The sequence below is a fragment of the Rhinolophus sinicus genome, chromosome 13, assembly GCF_057876585.1.
Source record: "Rhinolophus sinicus isolate RSI-liver-muscle chromosome 13, RSI-T2T, whole genome shotgun sequence".
Taxonomy (NCBI): domain Eukaryota; kingdom Metazoa; phylum Chordata; class Mammalia; order Chiroptera; family Rhinolophidae; genus Rhinolophus; species Rhinolophus sinicus.
This window is the reverse complement of record NC_142513.1, coordinates 21,054,086-21,073,459: the sequence shown is the minus strand read 5'-3', so window position 1 is coordinate 21,073,459 and position 19,374 is coordinate 21,054,086. Positions and strand designations below refer to the sequence as shown.

Genomic DNA, 19,374 nt, shown 5'->3' with positions numbered 1-19,374 from the left:
TTTTAGAGATGGATAGTGGTGATGGTTGCACAACAAGGTAAATATATTTAATGCCACTGAACTGCACACTTGAAGATGGTTAAAATAGTAAATTTTATGTTATGTATATATTACCACAATAGAAAAAGAAAAAAGTGTATACATTAGTAATTTTGATAGATATTATCAAATTAATCTCTTTATGGCTTTTAAAATGATTGTTATTCAAAAGTAATATATTTTTATTGTAAAAATGAAAGCAGTATAGAAGTACGTACGGTCAAATGTTAAATTTCCCCTTCAAATCCTAATTGCTATTGACAGTTTGGTGTGTACCCTCCCCCACCGTTCTCCCTGCATAGTCTGTGTTTATGCAAACACATATGGCTTGAGTTTTTTTTTTTGGAGTGTGGGAACTATACTTTTTTCTAACAAAACTGGAACTGTGTTAAGCTTTTTTTTCCTCTTAGCAATATGTTCAGGAGATCTTTCCAGATCAAGAAACACAGATCGACCTTAATCTTTTTTAAAAAAAACTTTTATGTACTTTAAGTGTGTTTTTCCAGGACCCATCAGCTCCAAGTCAAGTAGTTGTTTCAATCTTGTTGTGGAGGGCGCAGCTCACACAATGTGGGGATCGAACGGGCAACCTTATTGTTAAGAGCACTGTGCTCTAACCAACTGAGCTAACTGGCCGCCCCAGACCTTAATCTTTTTAATGACTACAGAGCATTCAATGTAAGGACCAGAATTTCCTTAATCATTGGGGGGTGGTTGGCATTTTTCAAAAGTACTTTATTCATTCCACAGGGAGACTAGAGAATAAATAATGGTAGCAAATCAAAATAGCCCAATAACAACCTTTTTCTGAAGGGCATGTTGTGACCCCAGCCCCGGTCATGTGAGAGCTGTCCTCCCAATGGTTCTGCAGCAAGTCGATCTGGGCGACTCAGGTGGACTCTGGATCGTACTGCTGGGCTAGAATCTTAGTTCCCCCAACCGCTAGATGTAGACCATGAACTTCAGTTTTCTCGTCTATAAAATGGGATAATGATAGTACTTACCTCATGGTTTGTTGCAAGGATTTAATTGGATGTAATTCCCCCTTCTCCCATGGTGGATTTCATTTCAGTGAATTCCATGACCATACACCCTGTTGCTTGGCCCACTTTAGTTTCATTTGTGACTTTTCCTTGCCTCTCACACCCCACAGCCAATCTATTGACAAGGGCTGCCAGTTCTGCTTTCTAAACAAAGCCTGAACTTGACCACCTCCCATTTCTTGTACCAGCCTCCTGCCTGCCTCTACCTTCTCCACCCTCAGTCTATTCTATACACAATCAGAGGGAGCCTGTGAAACTCTTCAGTCAGATCCTGACCCTCCTCCGCTCAGCCTCTCAGGTGGCTTTTCATCTGGCTCAGAGTAAAAGCCGAAGTCTTTCCTTGGCCTTCCATGCCGTCCTGTTAGGCTAGGCAGCCTTGCTAACCTCATCTTCTGCCTGATTCTCCATCCCCCCCACTCCATTCCAGCCGCACTGGCCTCCCCATTGTTCCTCAGACATACCAAGCACCCTCACCTTTCCTTCTGCCTGGTATCCTCACTCCCAGATTTCCCCATGGGTTGCTCCCTAACTACCTCAGGGCTCACCTCACGTGTTGCCTGTCAGAAAGGCCCTTCCTAACCACCCTATCTAAAGTGGTCCCCTCTTCTTGGCAAAACAAAGCCATGAGGAACGGGAGAGGCCACCTCCCTAGAGCAGCTGCTGTCCTGTGGTGACCCTACCCCATGCCCCACATTCAGACTCCCTCTCATGGGCTCCTCATCCCCAACCTCGCGTCTCCTCCTGCAGGCGAGAAGCCCTACAAATGTTCAGTGTGTGAGTCCGCATTCAACCGCAAGGACAAACTGAAGAGACACATGTTGATCCATGAGCCATTCAAGAAATACAAATGCCCCTTCTCGTGAGTAGAGACTGGCATGGAGGGGGTGCAGGTTTACCCAGTGGAGGGACAGAAAGACGTCAGGTCTGAGGGCTGAAGGCCCTGTCTCCTTTTATCCTGTCCTGGGCCCTGCCTGCCAGCTTCACTCCCCATCCTGCTGCTTTGCTCAGCCATTAGGGTGGACAAGGGGTCCTCAGGCCCAGAGCTAGCAGAGGGACCAGCAAGAGGGTCCTGAACTTGGTGAGCGCCCCCTGACCAGTGGCTTTGGGTTCCAGGACACACACAGGTTGCAGTAAGGAGTTCAACCGGCCGGATAAGCTGAAGGCTCATATCCTTTCCCATTCTGGTAAGTGGCTCGTGGACCTGCCAGGAGGGTCTGGTACAGTGTCAGTCTCCTGGGGCAGGCCCCCCAGACACATCCCATGGGCTTATTATCCCATCTGGTACACTCCAGCCAACAGACTTTTGCTCATGTGAGCCATGAGCCAGGCCTGTATGAGGGTCCTCAGGGTACACAGAGGTGAGTCAGACACAGTGCCCAGGCTGAGGGGAAGTGACCTTAGAGGAGATAACTGTAACTCAGAGAGGTCCCAGTGTGATAGAGGTGTGGGTCAAGTGTGGTGGGAGATCAGATTCTTACTGGGTCCAATACAAGGCCGGGAAGGTTCCTTCGTAGCCTCGGCAGAGCAGCGCAGCCGGGATGGGGAGAAGCGGTCTCCACACCACTCCTCAGTTCCCAGGGGCTCCACAGAGCTTCCCCAGAGAAGCTTGTCTGGCTTTCCACATACCGTTTGGTCTAGAACAGGGTTTCTCTACCTTGGCACTACTGATCTTTGGGCAGGATAATTTGTTGTCTTGGGGGGCTGCTGTGCGCCCTGTAGGATGTTTAGTAGTATCCCTGGTTTCTACCTACAAGATGTCAATGGCATCTCCCCCACATTTATGACAACCAGAAATGTCTCCAAAGGACAAGCCAAAAGTCCCCTGGGGGGTAAAATTGACACTGGTTTACAGACAGGATATAGTGGATAAAGGAAGTTTGAAAATTGAGAGAGCAGTTCAAGGGCTTAGAGACAGAGGGCCTGGGTTTGAGTCTTTGCACTGGCACTTTCTTGCTGGGTGGCCTCAGGCAAGTCACCACCCCTCCCTGAGCCAGGGAGGCTGAGGGGGCTGTGGCCCAGGTTGAGTGTGGGCTGGAGTTGACTTCATGCAGACGTGGAGGTACCAGTGATTCATTCAGTAAGTGACAATTAAGAACCTACCACGTGTCAGGCACTGGGGGTGCCATGGGGGAATCAGTTAGGCAGAACCTCACCCTGCCCTCTTGGGGAAGCTTGGCCTTTAGTGGTAGAGACCGAAAATGAACAGCAAACAAATAAGTATGTAGCAGCAAAGTATGCTAAGTGCAGAGAATGAAATAAACAGGGTGATGGGGCAGATTGTGGAGGGGGTAGATATCAGGGAGGGCCTACCAGAGGAGGTGACATGAAACTGAGTCCTGAAAAGAGCTAGGAAATGGCTTCCAGAGCGAGGACTTAGCAAGTGCAAAGCCTTGAGTCAGGAATAGACTGCAGTTTTTAAGACAAGGAAAGACAGGAGGGAGGCCTAGAGCTCAGAGAACAAAGTAGGGGGAGGGCAGGGATGGGGCTGAGAGGTGAAGGGGGAGGTCAGACCGCAAGGGGCTTGATGGGAAACTTGGGGATTCAGTGGAGAGTTTGGAGCAGAGAATATCATGATCTTTTTGTGTGTTTTATGAAGACGTTACTAGCTTCCCTCTAGGGAATGATCTGAGGGGGCCGGGGTGAGACAGACGAGAGAGGAGAGAGATGATGGTGACCTGGCAAAGATAGCCAGGGTTTGGGGGCTGACCATACTATTCCAGGCAGAGGGAAACAGCAAGTACACAGACCCAGAGGTGGGAGGCAGCTTGACTCATTTGAGGAGAGTGAGCGTGACTGGCAGAGTGGCTGGGCGAAGGTGGGAGATGAGACTGGAGGTAACAGAGCCCAGATCACATGGATGCTTGGAGGCAAGCGAGAGACTGGGTTTTATGCGAAGTGCAGGGGCACTGTCGCAGGGTCAAGGTGCCTCTCACCAACTTCCCCTCCCCACCAGGCATGAAGCTTCACAAGTGTGCCCTGTGCAGCAAGTCCTTCAGCCGCCGTGCCCACCTCGCCGAGCACCAGCGCGCCCACACGGGCAACTACAAGTTCCGCTGTGCTGGCTGTGCCAAGGGCTTTTCTCGTCACAAGTATCTCAAGGATCACCGCTGCCGCCTCGGCCCCCAAAAGGACAAGGACCTGCAAGGCCGGCGGCCCCCCCGGAGGAGAGCAGCTCCCCGCAGTGGCTCTAGTGGTGGACGCAAGGTGGTGACCCCCCTGCCTGACCCACTGGGGCTAGAGGAGCTGAAAGACGCAGGGGCTGGGCCAGTGCCCGAGGCCGTCCCAGGCAGGCCACCCTTCTCGGAGCCAGATGCCGTGCTGTCCATTGTAGTGGGTGGCACAGTGGGTGGTGAACCTGAGCTGGTAGTGCCTGGGCATGCCGAGGGACTGGGCTCCAACCTGGCACTGGCAGAGCTGCAGGCAGGGGCTGACGGTCCATGTGCCATGCTTGCTGTGCCCGTCTACATTCAGGCCTCGGAGTGATGGACACGTGGTGTTTGCTCCCACGGCCCAGCCTGATGAGCACCTTTGGTCCAGGGCCTCTGGGGGCAGACTAGAGATCCTTCCCAGTGGAAGGAGCTTCAGCAGAAATCCTTCTGGAATGTCATTTATAAACCCTGGCCCGTGACCACCTTGCCGTGTCCCCTATCCTTCTGGAAAGCCCTGTAGCATTCTGGGACCTGGGGCAGGGCTTACTGTGGCTTCTAGGCAGGGGCAATAGGAAGAGAGGTGGCTGAGCCTGAGCAGCCCAGGGTCTGGCTGGTCCAGGCTAGTGGTTGGGCCGCCTAGGAGAGAAGACGGAGTGGCCCTGCCCATCCCCTCCGGGCTGCCTTAGGGGTGGCCTGCAGTCAAGCTGCTCTTTGGGCAGCCCGACATGGTCAGAGCCCTCATCTGCTGGACCTTTTCATAAATGGCTCCTCACAGCATCCCCAGATGCCTCTGGGATGTAGGCATTTAGGAGGCACTCAAGTGTTGTGGTTAGAGTGCAGCTATCAGCCAGATCTAGCTTCAAATCCAAGCGCTGCCAGGCACTCGCTGTGGGACTTTGGGTAAGTCCCTTCACCTCTTTGAGCCCCATGTTCCTCATCTGTACAAGGAGGCTTATGACAGAACTACCTCATAGGGCTGTCATGGGGATCTGGTATGATGAAATATGCAAAGGGTTTGGCGTAGTGCCCCACACTTGGAAAGTGCTCAATAAATGTTTTTATCAAAATGAGTATCCACATGGCTCGGGCCCTGGCTTTGGCAGTTTCTTTCTTAGTCCCTAGGTGGCAGCATTCCCCTCTCTAAAGTGTGTGGGGACAGAGGGGTCAATGGCCCCTCACACAAGGCTGGGTTACCTCATTAGCCATGGAGAGCTTTGGTGCTCCCAGAATAGTCATTTCAGAATATAACCCCTGGAAACACCCAGAGGAAGGGGTTTATACACCCAGAGGGATCCTGCTTTTGAAAATGTAGGATCCGGGCCTCACCCCGAACGCTTTGGAATCAGAAACACTGACCAGAGCCGGAGGTCCGTCACGAACAGGCCTCTGGATGGCTGTAGAGTCCCCCATGTCCAGCATTCCCTTCCCAAGCCCCAGATAGTCCAGGGGAAAGCAAACCAGGCTCATCGGGAGGTCGGGAGAGAGTAAAGAGGCCTTGACACCCCCATGCTGGCGCCCAGGGCTGGAGCTCAGAGAAAGCCCAACTTCCCACATCCTCAAGAAGGCTACGATGCAGTGGGAGAGACAAATGAAGCAGTAGTGCACAGCTGAGGACATGAGGGCTGTAAGTGTACCCCGCTCTCAAAAAGGCCAAGGGAGGAGCTGGTGGGGACAGGAAGTCTCTTCAGAGGAAGTGACATTTGAGCTAGGCCTTGACACAGAGTATTTTGATGGATGGATAGTTAGGGGAAGTCATGCGAGGGAGAACAAGGCATAAGCACGGACTGTGAGGTATGACAGTATAAAGCCTGTTGTATTCCAAGGCTGGTGAGTGGTCCAGGGTCACCAGAGATTGGAGGGGACTGGGTAGATCATGGCAACTGCTAATAAGTTCAAGCCTCCATTTGGACATAGTACGGACACTGTACTAAGTCTTTCATGTCACATCACCTCAGCCCCTTCAGGTGAGAATTGTTACTTGTTTTTACAACTGTGGAAACAGACACAGAGAGGCAAAGTTCCTCGCCCAAGCTCACACAGCTAGTAAGTCACAGAGCTGGGGTTCAGGCTGGGCCAGCCTGCCTCCATGTGCTGTTAGCTACTTTGCTCTATTGAAATATGGGTTGATGTTGGATCAGAGAGATCCTTGGATGTTGGGTTAAGGAATTTGGACTTTAGTCTCTACATAGTAGTTGAATCATAAGAGGCATTAAACATTTTTAAAAATTGTGATATTAAAGGAAATGTTAAAAACCACATTTTCATCCTAATACAGCTATTTCAGTTATATTTCTGCCTCCTCCTGTCAGTGTACACATGCATGAACATTTACCAGTATTCATGAGGACTGACATTTACTGGGCCCTTACGCTGTGCCTGGCATGTCCTAAGCTCTTTGAAGTAGGTGCTACTTTTAATCCTATTTTGCAACTGAAATGAGGCAACAGGCACAGAGAGGTTAAGCAGCCCCAAGTCATACATCAGTAAGCGACAGCCAGGCCACAGAACAAGGGACATAAGATCAGGTCTAATATTTAATAGATGCAGAGTTCAACTATAGGGGAGGAGGCTGGAACTATATTGGTTTTTCCATAGCTAAACCCCTCCTAAGTTGGCCGATGGGGAGACAGGCCCAGAGAGGGGAAGCTCCTTGGTCAAGGGTCGCTCAGAGTTGATGATAAAACTGCTCCAGGACCTCAGGGCTTACAGAGTCCTGAGATGCTGGACATAGTATAGTGTAAGAGGGATTGTCCTGGGCATCCAGGGTCCCACAGACTGTGGCATCAGGAAGAGCTGGGTTTGAATCCTGGCTCTGACCCCAGCTGTGTGACTGTGCCAAGTCACTTCGCCTCTCTGACCCTTGATGTCCTCATATGTCAAATGGGGAGAATAATAGTACTTACCTGGGATGGCCGGTTGACTCAGTGGTTAGAGTGCAGTGCTCATAACACCAAGATCGCTGGTTCGATTTCCACATGGGCCAGTGAGCTGCGCCCTCCACAACTAGACTGAAAACAATGACTTAACTTGGAGCTGAGCTGCGGCCCCCACAACTAGATTGAAAACAACGACTTGACGTGGAGCTGATGGGTCCTGGAAAGACACACTGTTCCCCAATATTAAAAAAAAAAAAGTAGTACGTATCTGAATTGATGTCACAATTCAGAGAGAATTCAGGTAAAGCAGAGTTCACAAATTGGCAGCCCATGGATTGAACCCAGTCTACAGACAGACATTGTTTAGCTTTCAAAATGTTTGGAAAAAATGAGCCAACATTTTAAAAAAATGAAATTAAAAACATACTGCAACAATGAAAAATGAGACATATTCTCTCTGTGTCAGGAACAAGACAAGGATGCCTACTTTCATGACCCCAACATTATGTTGGAGGCCTTGCCAAAGCAATAAAGCAAGAAAAAGAAATAAATGATATAAGGATCAGAAAGTGTGAAATAATAGCAAGGATGCTGAAATAATAGCAAGATCAATATATAAACATTTACTGTGTTCCCATATCCAGAAGCAATTGGAAATTTAATTAAAATTTGGAGATTTCACTTAAAAATCTGGATTTCTGACTTCTAAAATTAAAATGGGGGTATCTGATACAGTGGGGCAGCAGTCAGAGCTGGCTAGCCATTCTCTTTCTATGGGAACATGCATTTCAGATGGCCATAGTTCCCATGCTGTCTCCCTGACATTGCAGCTGAATGTTGGTTGCTACTGACTGTACTTGTGTTGATTTATCTTAGAGTAGAGAAATAGTTCTAATTTCCCATGTCTCAAAAGTGGGGTAACAAGATGGCTAGAGAGGATCACATGATTTTTCATTTTCCTGGCCCACTTTACTCGTCCATCTTATGTCTAGATTCTGTGGGTATGTGACTTGAGGAACCCTGTAAATCCTGCTTCCTTTTCTCCCTCCCACTTCTAGTCTTCTGTCTGCCACTAAGCTAACTGCCCTTAGTTTCTCTATTGATAAATGTGGGGAGTTTAGTTGTGCCTAATTCTCCGGACTGTCTAGGTACCAAGCCCTGTGCTCTGTGCCTTATGTACATGTCACTGAGTCCTCAAGACACTCCTTGGAAGAAAGCTCTCTTATGCTTAGTGTACAGATGGGGAAACCAAGGCTCAGAGAGGTGTGGCCACCTGCCCAAGGACTCACAGCCAGAATGTGTGGAGCTGGGCTTCAAACCCAGGACTCCAATTTCATGCCTTGTTTTAGGATCTCTGAAGCTCTCACCAGTTCTGATGAGCTGGGTTTTATTTGGAACCACTTCTTCAAGGCTCCAACCACTGTTCATCTCCTTGGCCACCATTAGCCTGTCCAGGCTACCAGCCTCTTGCATGGATGACTGTATCAGCTTCTGTTTGGTCTCCCTGCTTTCTCTCTTTCCCCACCATGATCCATTCTCTTGACAGCAGCCCAAGAAATCTTTCTAGAGCCTGAATCAGATTATGCCACTTTCCTGTTTAAAACCCTCTGGTGGATTTTGATCTCTCCCAGAATTAAATGTAAAATCCTCTCCATAGATTTCAAGGTTCAACATGATGCAGCCCTCATCTCCTACCACTCTTTTCCTCTCTCACGCCACTCCAACCACACCTGCCCTCTTGCTGCTCTTCCATCATATAAGCTAGTTCCTGCCTTAGGGCCTTTGCATTTGTTGTTCCCTCTGTCTAGAATATTTTGCCTCTAGATTTTCATGTGGCTGGTTCTTTCCCTCCATTCACCTTTATCCAAAAGTCCCTCTGAGAGGCCTTCTCTGGCCAGTTTATCTAAAATAGTTCCCACTCCACCCCCATCACACTCTAGCTCCTTACCCTGCTTCATTTGTATTCATCATCCTTGACATTATATTAGACATTTCTATTTTGTCTGTTCCCTTAATTAGAAACAAAAGGTCCGCAAGGTCAAAGACTTTTGTCTGTTTTGTTCTCTGTTATTTTTACAGTGCGTAGAACTGCCCAGGAATTGCTCGATCAATATTTACTGAGTGAATGAGAAAACAGGACCCATTCTACCCACCCCCTCCTCCCATTCCATGGAGTTCACAAGTCAATTTCCCCCAGTAAGAACCTGCCATGTAGGCTGAGAAACGGCTGACCTAAAGCCCTGGAAGTTAATACCTGATAGAACGCTTTCCGTTTTTAAGAGGGAGCTGAGAATATCTGGGACAAGTGACAGAGGCAGTGGCTTGGAAGTCTCAGTTGACTGAGCAGGTATGCCCTATGGCCCAGGAGAACCAGTTGGACCAGTTTTGTGTCTCCTGGGAAGGGAGGCATGGAGGTGGCAACAGCAGCTGCTCACAACCCTCAAGGCTGCCAGCAAGTGACCCCATGGATTCTCAAAGAGCTGTAGGGTGGTGGTCAGGGAGGTTAGCAGATTCCACCTCAGGGTTGTGGGTGACCTTTCTCTCACCAAGGGTGGTTGGTGTGTGGTCAGGCACAGAACCCTGAAGCAGGAGGCAGAGCCCGAACTTAAGAGCCTTGGGCCCTTTATAGAATCAGAGAATAAACTGAGGCCCAGAAAAGGAAAGAGTCTTGTCCAAGGCCTCATCATGGCAAGGATTAGGCCAAACCCAGTTCTCCTGCTCCCCAGTTCACTGTTACCTCAGTCCATTAATTTATTATTTGACAAATATTTATTGAGCACCTACTACATGCTAGATATAGTTCCGGCATTGATACTTTATGAACCAAACAATGATCTGTGGAGATCCCCTGTGGGAGAAGCAGAAGATAAACAGCAACATAAATAAGCAAATTATATAATATGTTAGAAGGTGATGAGTATTGTAGGGAAAAGGAGAGCAGAGGTTTTGGGAGTGGGGTGTGGAGGGAAGATTGCAGAATTGTATGAGGTGGCCTAGAAAGCCTCACTGAGAAGGAAATATTTGACCCTCTAGAGCACAGTGCCTGTTGTGTGGCCTGCACATGCTCAGATGAATGGGTATGAGGTGGGCCCTGTAACCCCTCCATTAGCTCAAGTACAGGGGCCCCTCCAGTGCATAATCTCCCCTTACTCCCCACTTGCCCCTCTGAGGTTCTGCCGCTCTGTCCTACCCCTATTGCTAACTTGGCCCTATTCCTCAGGGAGGTCATACCTGCTCCCAGGCCCATCACACTTCTTTTATTTATGGGTTGGTTTGTGTGTGTCTCTATCCATTCATTCATTTGGATGTAAGCAGTATAGCATATGGCTAAGCTGGTTGTCTTTACAGTGAGAATCCTAGCTCTGCCCTTACAAGCTGTAAGGGTAAGCTTTTCAACTTCTCTGTTTCTCCAGTACCTACTGGATAAAATGGGAACAGTAATAATGCCCACTTAATGCAGTTGCTTTGTGGGCTAAATGAGCAAAATGCTTAGTTCAGTGTCTTGCTTAGCATAAAGTGCTCAATAAATATTTTGTGTTATTTGCTGGGGGTTTCAAATGCCAGCCATACCACTTAATAATGGGGTGACCTTGGGCAAATTATTCAACCTCTCTAAGCTTCTGTTTCCTCAACTGTAATCTGTACGTATCCCATAGGGCTGTAGTTGGATGATTAAGTGATATAGTTTATGTAAATAATCTGACTCAGAGTGAAGGCTCAACAGATATTAGTGATGATTATTCCTGTTATTATTACTGTTTATTTATTTTATAAATATTTATTAGATGCATACTCTGTACCAGGCCCTTTACCTATGTTCTCATTGAATCCTCAGAATGGCCTGGTGAGAGAGATAGTGTCTCTTTTACAGCTGGGGAAACTGAGGCAGGTGAAGCACCTTGCCACGTGACTGAATGGCAGAGTTTCAATTCTACTCTAGGTTTATGTGGTGAGCCTCAAAACATATTTTATTTTCATTACTTCAACACACTTCTTTTTAGATAAAATTAACATAACATAAAAGTCACCATTTTAGGGGCCGGCCCGGTGTCTCAGGTGGTTGGAGCTCCGTGCTCCTAATTCCGAAGGCTGCCGGTTTGATTCCCACATGGGCCAGTGGGCTCTCAATCACAAGGTTGCCGGTTCGATTCCTCCAGTCCTGCAAGGGATGGTGGGCAGCGCCCCATGCAACTAAGATTGAACACGGCACCTTGAGCTGAGCTGGCGCTGAGCTCCCAGATGGCTCAGTTGGTTGGAGCACATCCTCTCAACCACAAAGTTGCCGGTTCGACTCCCGCAAGGGATAGTGGGCTGTGCCCCCTGCAACTAACAACGGCAACTGGACCTGGAGCTGAGCTGCGCCATCCACAACTAAGAGTGAAAGGACAACAACTTGATTTGGAAAAAAGTCCTGGAAGTACACACTGTTCCCCAATAAAGTCCTGTTCCCTTTCCCCAATAAAATGTTTTTGGTTTTTTTTTAAAAAAGTCACCATTTTAACTATTTTAATGTGTACAGTTCAGTGCTTTTAAACCAGGTTGTCTTTTTATTTTTGAATTGTAAGAGTTATTTTCTAAAATATATTCTGAATAGTACCCCCATGTCAGACATAGGATTTGCTTTATTTTCTCTCATTTCATGGGTTGTCTTTCACTTTCTTTTTACTATACTTTGGTGCACAAAAGTTTTTAATTTTGATGAAGTCCAATGTATCTTTTTTTTTTTTCTTTCGTTGCTTGTGCTTTTGGTGTCATAGTTACGGAACTGTTGCCTAATTGAAGGTCACAAAGATTTACACCTATGTTTCCTTCTAAAAGTTTTATAGTTTTATGTCTTATAGTTAGGTCTCTGATCCATTTGAGTTAATTTTTGATACGATGTGAGGAAGGGGTACAAATTCGTTCTTTTGTATTTGAATATCTAGTTATCCCAGCACCATTTGTTGAAAAGACTATTCTTTCTTCATTGAATGGTCTTGGCCCTCTTGTTGAAAATCAATTGATCATAGATGTATGAGTTTATTTCTTGACTCTCCATTGATCTATTTGTCTATCCTCATGCCAGTACCTCACTGTTTTGATTACTGTAGCTTTATAGCAAATTTTGAAATTGGGAAATGTGAGTCCTCCAATTTTGTTTTGGCTATTCAGGGCCCCTTGCAATTCTCTATGAATTTTAGAATCAGCTTGTCCATTTTCTGTAAAAAAGGTAGCGCAGATTTTGATAAGGATTGTATTGAATCTGTAGATCAATTTGGAGAGTGTTGCCACCTTACCAATAATAATTCTAATCCATGAACATGGAATGTTTCCCCATTTATTTAGATCTTCTTTAATTTCTTTCAACAAAATATACTTTTCAGTGTACAAGAATTGCATTTCTTTGATTAAATTTATTCTTAAGTATTTCATTCTTTTTGATTATTGTAAATGGAATGGTTTTCTTAATATAATTTTCAGATTGTCTTTTGCTAATGTATAAAAATACAACAGATTTTGTGTGTTGATCTTGTATCCTGTAACTTTGCTGAACTCATTTTTAGCTCTAATAGTATTTTTTGTGTACTCTTTTGGGTTTTCTATATAGAAGATCATGTCATCTGCAAATAGAAATAGGTTTGCTTGTTCTTTTTCAATCTGGATGCCTTTTATTTCTTTTTCTTGCCTAATTGCCCAGGTTAGAACCTCCAGAATAGAAGTGGTGGGAGTAGACATCCTGGTCTTGTTTCTGATCTTCGAGGGAAAACTTTCAGTCTTTCACCATTAAGTATGATGTCAGCTGAGGGTTTTTCATAGCGTTCTTTATCAGATTAAGCAGCTATATTCCTAGTTTGTTGAGCGTTTTTATCAGGAAAGGGTGTTATATGTATTCTACTTGGTTTTTACAGCTAACAATCAGCAAAATCCTCTGTATTTGATGTGGTGTCAAGTTTCATAATTTTTTATTATTCATAATGTAAAATCTATTATCCATAATAGGTTTTATTAATTCAGCTTGTCTTGACATATTTTTAAAGAAGTTTACAAATATGGCTGAGTGTCCTTAACCATGTGACCTCTGGCAATTCCTACTTCTGTGGGCCTCAGTTTCCTCAACTGTAAAATAGAGATGGTATAGTAATGCTTATTTCATGGGGCTTTGATGGATGGAGGGAGACAAGATGGGATTTTGTATGCAAATGTACTTTGCAAACCAAAACTGTCTTCTGTTGCTGTTTTTACCAAAGAAATTTTTAAAATTGTGATACAATATGTATTTAGTAAAGCACAGAAGTTATGTAAAGGGCAGTTATCTTAAGTATAAAGACAGATATATTTGTATATACACATGTGAACACAACTGGATCTTGATATAGATCCTGTCCAGCACTCCACAAAAGTCCTTGTGCCTGAGCCATGCCACCCTCGGAGGTAACCACTATTCTGACTCCTATCACCATAGATTTGTTTTCTCTTGTTTTGAATTTTGTGTAAATGGAATTGTACAGACTTTTATGTCTGATTTCTTTCACTCAGCATAATATCTGTGAGTCATCCAAATTGTTGCATGTAATGGTAGGTCATCCTTTTCACACACTTTTTAATGAGCTAATAATACCAGTCAGACACAGTTTGAAGAGTCTGCTCATTTGCCCAAGAGACCAGAAAAATTGAAGGCCAGGAAAACCCAGGGCTCTCCAATATGGAGAGTCCCCCTGTGAATCCTCTACCAAGGCAGCTGGATCCAGGATGGCAGCTACCTTGCCCAGATGTTACCATTTCCAATCCAACACTCTAGGCAGACATTACAAATCGATTTAGCACATTTTTACAAGGAGTCCTGATGTAGCCTGAAAATGCTTCTCAACCCAGCAATCTGAGTGACCCACAGTAATCTATTGGGGTTGGTCCTCAAGTGAAATCTGAGTGTTCTGTGGTCATATCCCCAAGATGTTTTTCTGGGATCCCAAAGTTATGACATGAGGGGCCCTACTATCCTCAAAGTTTACTCCACAGCAATATAAGTCTGGTGGTGGTGAGGCCTACAGTGTCTGCCTATTCATATTTTCTTTGGATCATGGCTCAAGCCCAGCAAGTGCTTTGTACCTGTATGCTTGGTTGCGGCATGACTTAGGTAAGAGGGGAGGGGGCAAATTGTTTAGATGTGGAGGGGTTGTTGTACCCCTAGGTGGCTTGATTGAAGTCTCTTTGTTTTTATTTTTTATTTTGATAAAAATATTGCCATGTTTCAACTACAAAACAAACATAAGTGTAACACATAGTTCACAATTTATGCTGCTGTGAATTCTTGGCAGTTTTAGTTTGTCTCTCACATTTGAAAATTTTCTCCTAACCTGGAAAGTTGGGTAAAAGATAAACTCTCCCATCCTCTGAGAATGGTTGGTTACCTGTATATGCAGGCTGGGATTGTGGTACATTATAACAAGAACAACAATATCTGAGACATATTTTTATTTACATATAGATCATACTCTGTGGAGGAGATAACACTCATATGTGAAATGATAGAGAAAAAGTTCAGGTAAGCTGTTATTTATTTGAAACTGTTCCCAAATAACTGCACATATTTGAAAGGTTCAGGAAGGAATAAAAAAGGCATTTGAGAAGTCATATTTTTCTTTATTGGCAATTGGAAGCAGCAAGTTAGAATAGTGGTCTAGGGGGAGGTATTGGCTTCTAGATTCAGCCTCACTGCTAATGAATGGAGAAATGATTCTTGACAGTGAAGGAAAAGGGAAAACAATGAAATGTAGCTCCACAACCAGCTGGGCCTGTGTAATGCAGGGGGGGAAATCCTCAATACTTTTGTTACTTTTGAAAGTTCTGGGTCTCCTCTTGTTTAAATTACTATTGTGCGTAATAATGACCCAGAATATGTAGAAATTAATACACATATTTGAGCACCTACTGTGCTAGGCCTATGCTGAGTAAGCACTTTACATTCCCTATCTTACTTAAGCTTGAAGGTGGTCCTGTTATTATCATCTCCCGTTTACAATTTTGGAAAGGGAGGCACACAGAATAGGGGAAGTAACTTGCCCAAGTATTCAAGGTGGGTTTTGAACATTTGCAGTCTAACTCCAGTCCCAGGGCTGTTAGCCACTACTAGGTTTCGAAGAACGTGTTAGGTAACTAAAAAGTAGAAAGGCATTCCAGGTAGAGGGAACAGCATATGCAAAGATAGGGCTAGTAAATTAAGCCCGTCACTCAATTTCTTAAGAGTCTTTGTTATTCACTTACAAAATAGGAACAGTATTATCTGTCATAGGTTTGTGAGAATTAAATGTGATAATGCATATAAAGCACTTTGCACGATGCATGGATTACAGAATGTGCATAATGTTAACTACTGTTTTGTAAAATATTGTTATTTCTGTCCTTCCCCTGTAGAGCGGTTCCCAAGGAGACTACATTTCCCAGCATGCCACCATGCCCTTTGACCCTAAATAAACCAAAAATACGCGCCGCTGAGCGACTCAAGCCGGAAAACTATAGCTTCCCGGCATGCCGCGCGCCTCTCTCCATTAGGTTTGAGGCACAGTCAGCGCATTGCCCACCGGGAGTTGCAGTCAGTGGCTCGTTGCCCTGACGCCGGCCAGGCCGGGCGTGGGGGCCTGTGGGAGGTGGCGCGGCCAGGCCCGTCTGTGGGGCGGAGGCGGCGGAGAGGCCTGCGGTGTAGGGAGCGGCTGGGCCGGGAGCGGGCGCCGGAGCCGAGCCTAGCCGGAGCGGGCGGCGCAGGCCGGCGCGGCGAGCAGCAACCATGTCGGTGTTCGGGAAACTGTTCGGGGCGGGAGGGGGTAAGTCTGGCAAGGGCGGCCCGACCCCCCAGGAGGCCATCCAGCGGCTGCGGGACACTGAGGAGATGCTAAGTAAGAAGCAAGAATTTCTGGAGAAGAAGATCGAGCAGGAGCTTACGGCCGCCAAGAAGCACGGCACCAAAAACAAGCGCGGTGAGTCGGCCCGGCCCCCTCAGACTCCCCTCAGCTCCCCGGGCCCGGACTCCACCTTGGTCAGTCTCGCCCCAGGGTCTGCTCGGATCTCGGAAATCTTCCCCTCAGATTCCCTTCCGTGCCTTTTTGGGTTGGGAACTCTCCCCGTCTGACTCCCTTCAGTGTCTAACCCCTAGCCTTCAGACTCTCATTCCAAGCCCTCTCCCCTCAGGCTCTCCTCACTCTGCCAGGCCCCTTCAGACCCTGTTTTCACAACACTTTCCTCTGCCCTTACTCTATTCCTTCCTCTTCCGTCTTTTCCTCCTCCCTATGATCTGCCCTCACTCACCTTCCCAGATACTGCCGCCTCCTCCTTCTTGACTCATTTCTGCCCCCCCCCTCACTTGTGTCCTTCCTGGTCCCATCCCTCCCCTCTCCCTCTCCCTCGCCCTCTGTGGAGTCCATGACCTGCCCCTGGCTTCTCCCCCCCCCCCCCCCCCCCCCCCCCGACTCAGAATTCCCCTTGAGAAGCCTCCTTGATGGAGAGGAAATGGGACTGGGGGAGAGGAGACCCCCTGGTCCCAGCTAAGTGAACTTGAGCAAGTTACTTTTTCTCTGAAGGCCTCCTTTTCCCCATCGAGTCAGCCAAGGTTTGGCCTCCATGAGGCCTAAAGTGCCTTCCAGTACTATGATTCACCTCTTGTGGCTTCACGGCCAGGTCTTATCAGAGTTTCACAGAGTCCAAGCCTTCACTGGGTGACTCACCGCTTCCCCATCCCTGTTGACCAACAACGAGGGTTTCTTGCTGCCATTGGCGCAGACTCCTCTGTAGTCCCCGCTGCTGGGGTTCAGGACAGGGATATTGAACCTTGAGGCACTTGTAAGGCTTTCTGGGTAAGGGCTTTATAGTCTTAAGTGAGGTGAATGCATGTGAAAATGCTGTAATAATTGTAAAGCAATTTAGACAAATAGGTTCTTCTTGTTATGGCAATATGAGAATGAACCACAGAGTGACAACCCTCCCTCTTGAGAGGGGGCAGAGGTGAGGGGTTTAGGAGCTGTACAAACATAAGTATTTAACTCAGAAGTCTGGTAGTTGCTAGCCATGTGACCTTGATCTAGTTAATGTACCTCTCTGAAAGGAAAATCATGGATGTACAGTGCCCAGCATGTAGCAGGGGCTGAATACATTATTTTCTTCGTTCTAACAGAATAACGAAATAGCTCCTCCTGAGGTTGCTCCTCTGTTGATAGTCAACAAAACCTCTGGAAAGTCTTTTTTTGTATTTACCGAATGCACTGTATTTACAGGGTGAACAAAACACAGCTTCCACCCTAATGAGGGAGAAGACAGAGACAGGAAAATAAATGAAGAAAATATTGTCTAGTTGTGATGTGCTAAAAACAAATCTGATGGGCAGTGGTGGGGCGCCACTTTACGGATAGAGTGGTCGGGGAAGTACTCTTTGAAAAGAAAAAATGTGAACTGAACCTTGGAAAGTAACCAGCTCCATAAAAATCTAGGGGAGAGGCCTTCCAGACAGGGAGAGTGGCATAGGAAAAGGCCTAGAGGTTGGCCTTTTTTAAGAAACAGAAGATCTCTGTTTCTGAAATGTAGTGATTGAAGGGGAGAGTGGTATGAAGAGGTGGGAGTGGACCTCGAACTTCCTGGTAGAGAGTTTGGATTTTATTCCAACTGGATGGAAAGCTGTTGGAGGGTGTGAAGCAGGAGCATGTCTCAGTCATTGATATAGTTTAAAAACATCATCTGGCAGCTCTTTGGAAAGTAGACCAGTGGGGCGGGGCTGGGGGCGGGGTAAGGGTTAAAGCAGAGGGACCAGTAAGGAGCCAGTTGCAATTATCTGTGGTCTGAACTCCAGTTGTAGCTCTGGAGATGGACAGCAGGATTAGATTTTGCTGTGTCTAGCTTTTTTCTTTGACGACTCTCTGTCGGTCTTGGTAATTAGTCATTGTTTTTACCGGGCTGCATTTGGGAATGTTTTGCCCATTGCTGGGTGGTGGAGGAAGGCATCAGTTTACTTCATCTTTCATCTGAGGGCAATTCTCCGGTGGTCTTTTGGTCTGGAGCTAGTTTAGCTTCTGCAGTTTTAGAGGTGATTGAATTGGCTTTCGAGAGGCTTGGAGAGGCTGCCAGCACAGTGTGGAGCACCAACCTCAGTTAGTTGTAATAACTTTGCTGAAAGCAGTCTATTTCTTGAGTTGGCCTGAGAGGGCAGGAGGTACTGCCCTTATTTTTAACGGCCTCTGGGGGAAAGGCCTTACTTGCTTACTGGGATAGTACTGTGAGGTGTTAACATCACCACATAGCACTCGGTTAGTCACTTACTGGCTTGATACTGTGCTGGGGCCTAGAGGATCAGAGATGGAAATACACTGTGCCTGCCCTCCAGGGACTCAACATGGGAAGTGTGTAGTTTTGGGGTTTTTTGAGAGAGAGAGAGAGAGAGAGAGAGAGAGAGAGAGAGAGAGAATTTCTGTATGTGTGTGGCGGGGAGAGAGGGAGGGAAGGAAGGAAGGAAACATACCAGTCACTGCTGAAACATGAGTGTATATTTGGGGCTTAGGCTAAAGAGGAGGGTCCTGTCTGGAGGGGAAAAGAAGCCTCACCGAGGAGGATGCGATGTAGGTGGGTCAGGAGTTTGCGGAGCTGTGAGAGTGGTAGGACAGCAGGTAGATACCACGGGAGTGGCCTGTACCTTTAGACCTTAACCTGGAGGTAGTGAGGAGCCACTGGATGTCTTAAAGCAGAAGAGACATATCAGCTTGGAGTTTTGAAAGAACACTCCAGCCGCAGCATAAAAGGAAGGAGTGTAGACCGACCAGGAAGGGATTGGAAGCAGGGATCCAGTAAGGATAAGGGTAGAATCTCATCAACTTGGATTTGAGCCCTAGCTTTGTCATTAGCTGTGTGTAGGCCTTAGGCAGGTTATTCTGCACCTCGGATTCCTCCTCTATAAGTAAGGGTACTAGTACCTGCCTTATTAGATTAAATTATGTTATGCGTACAAAGCTTTTAGTGCTATGTCTGCCATCTGATAAGTGATCAGTAAATGCTTGCCAATATCATTATTACAAGGAGACTTGTCATTATTCAGGTGGGAACAAAGGGCCTACAGTAGACGAGTGGAAAACTAGATGAGAAGTACTGCATGTCAGACTTTTCTGAAGGAGAATCAGAAGAGGCGTGGTGATTGATTGGAACTGTGGGCAGAACGAGGGACAGGGAGGAGTTGAGGACGATTCCCAAGTTTACAGCTTGGACGTGGGTAGAGGGTGATGCCATTAACCAAGATGGGAAACGGAGGAGGAGCAATAC

At 46.6% G+C, this 19,374-nt stretch overlaps 2 protein-coding genes across 3 annotated transcripts in view; both read left to right on the top strand.

Moving 5' to 3' along the window:
- ZNF341 (zinc finger protein 341) overlaps positions 1–15,528 on the top strand; it is a 45,847-nt gene extending 30,319 nt beyond the window's left edge. Inside the window, exons 13-16 of one of the 2 annotated variants that reach the window (XM_074318292.2) lie at positions 1,830–1,941; positions 2,196–2,266; positions 4,036–4,286; positions 14,573–15,528. In XM_074318292.2, coding sequence (XP_074174393.1) covers positions 1,830–1,941; positions 2,196–2,266; positions 4,036–4,286; positions 14,573–14,608 — 470 coding nt within the window. In that variant the 3' untranslated portion in view covers positions 14,609–15,528. Of the gene's footprint in view, positions 1–1,829; positions 1,942–2,195; positions 2,267–4,035; positions 12,744–14,572 lie in introns of those variants that run through there. The other variant, XM_019733882.3, reaches the window with a different exon arrangement.
- Positions 15,529–15,732: 204 nt separating this feature from the next.
- CHMP4B (charged multivesicular body protein 4B) overlaps positions 15,733–19,374 on the top strand; it is a 41,574-nt gene continuing 37,932 nt past the window's right edge. The window contains exon 1 of the mRNA XM_019733904.3: positions 15,733–16,058. Within this exon, the coding sequence (XP_019589463.1) occupies positions 15,869–16,058 (190 nt within the window). The 5' untranslated portion in view covers positions 15,733–15,868. The remainder of the gene's footprint in view (positions 16,059–19,374) is intronic.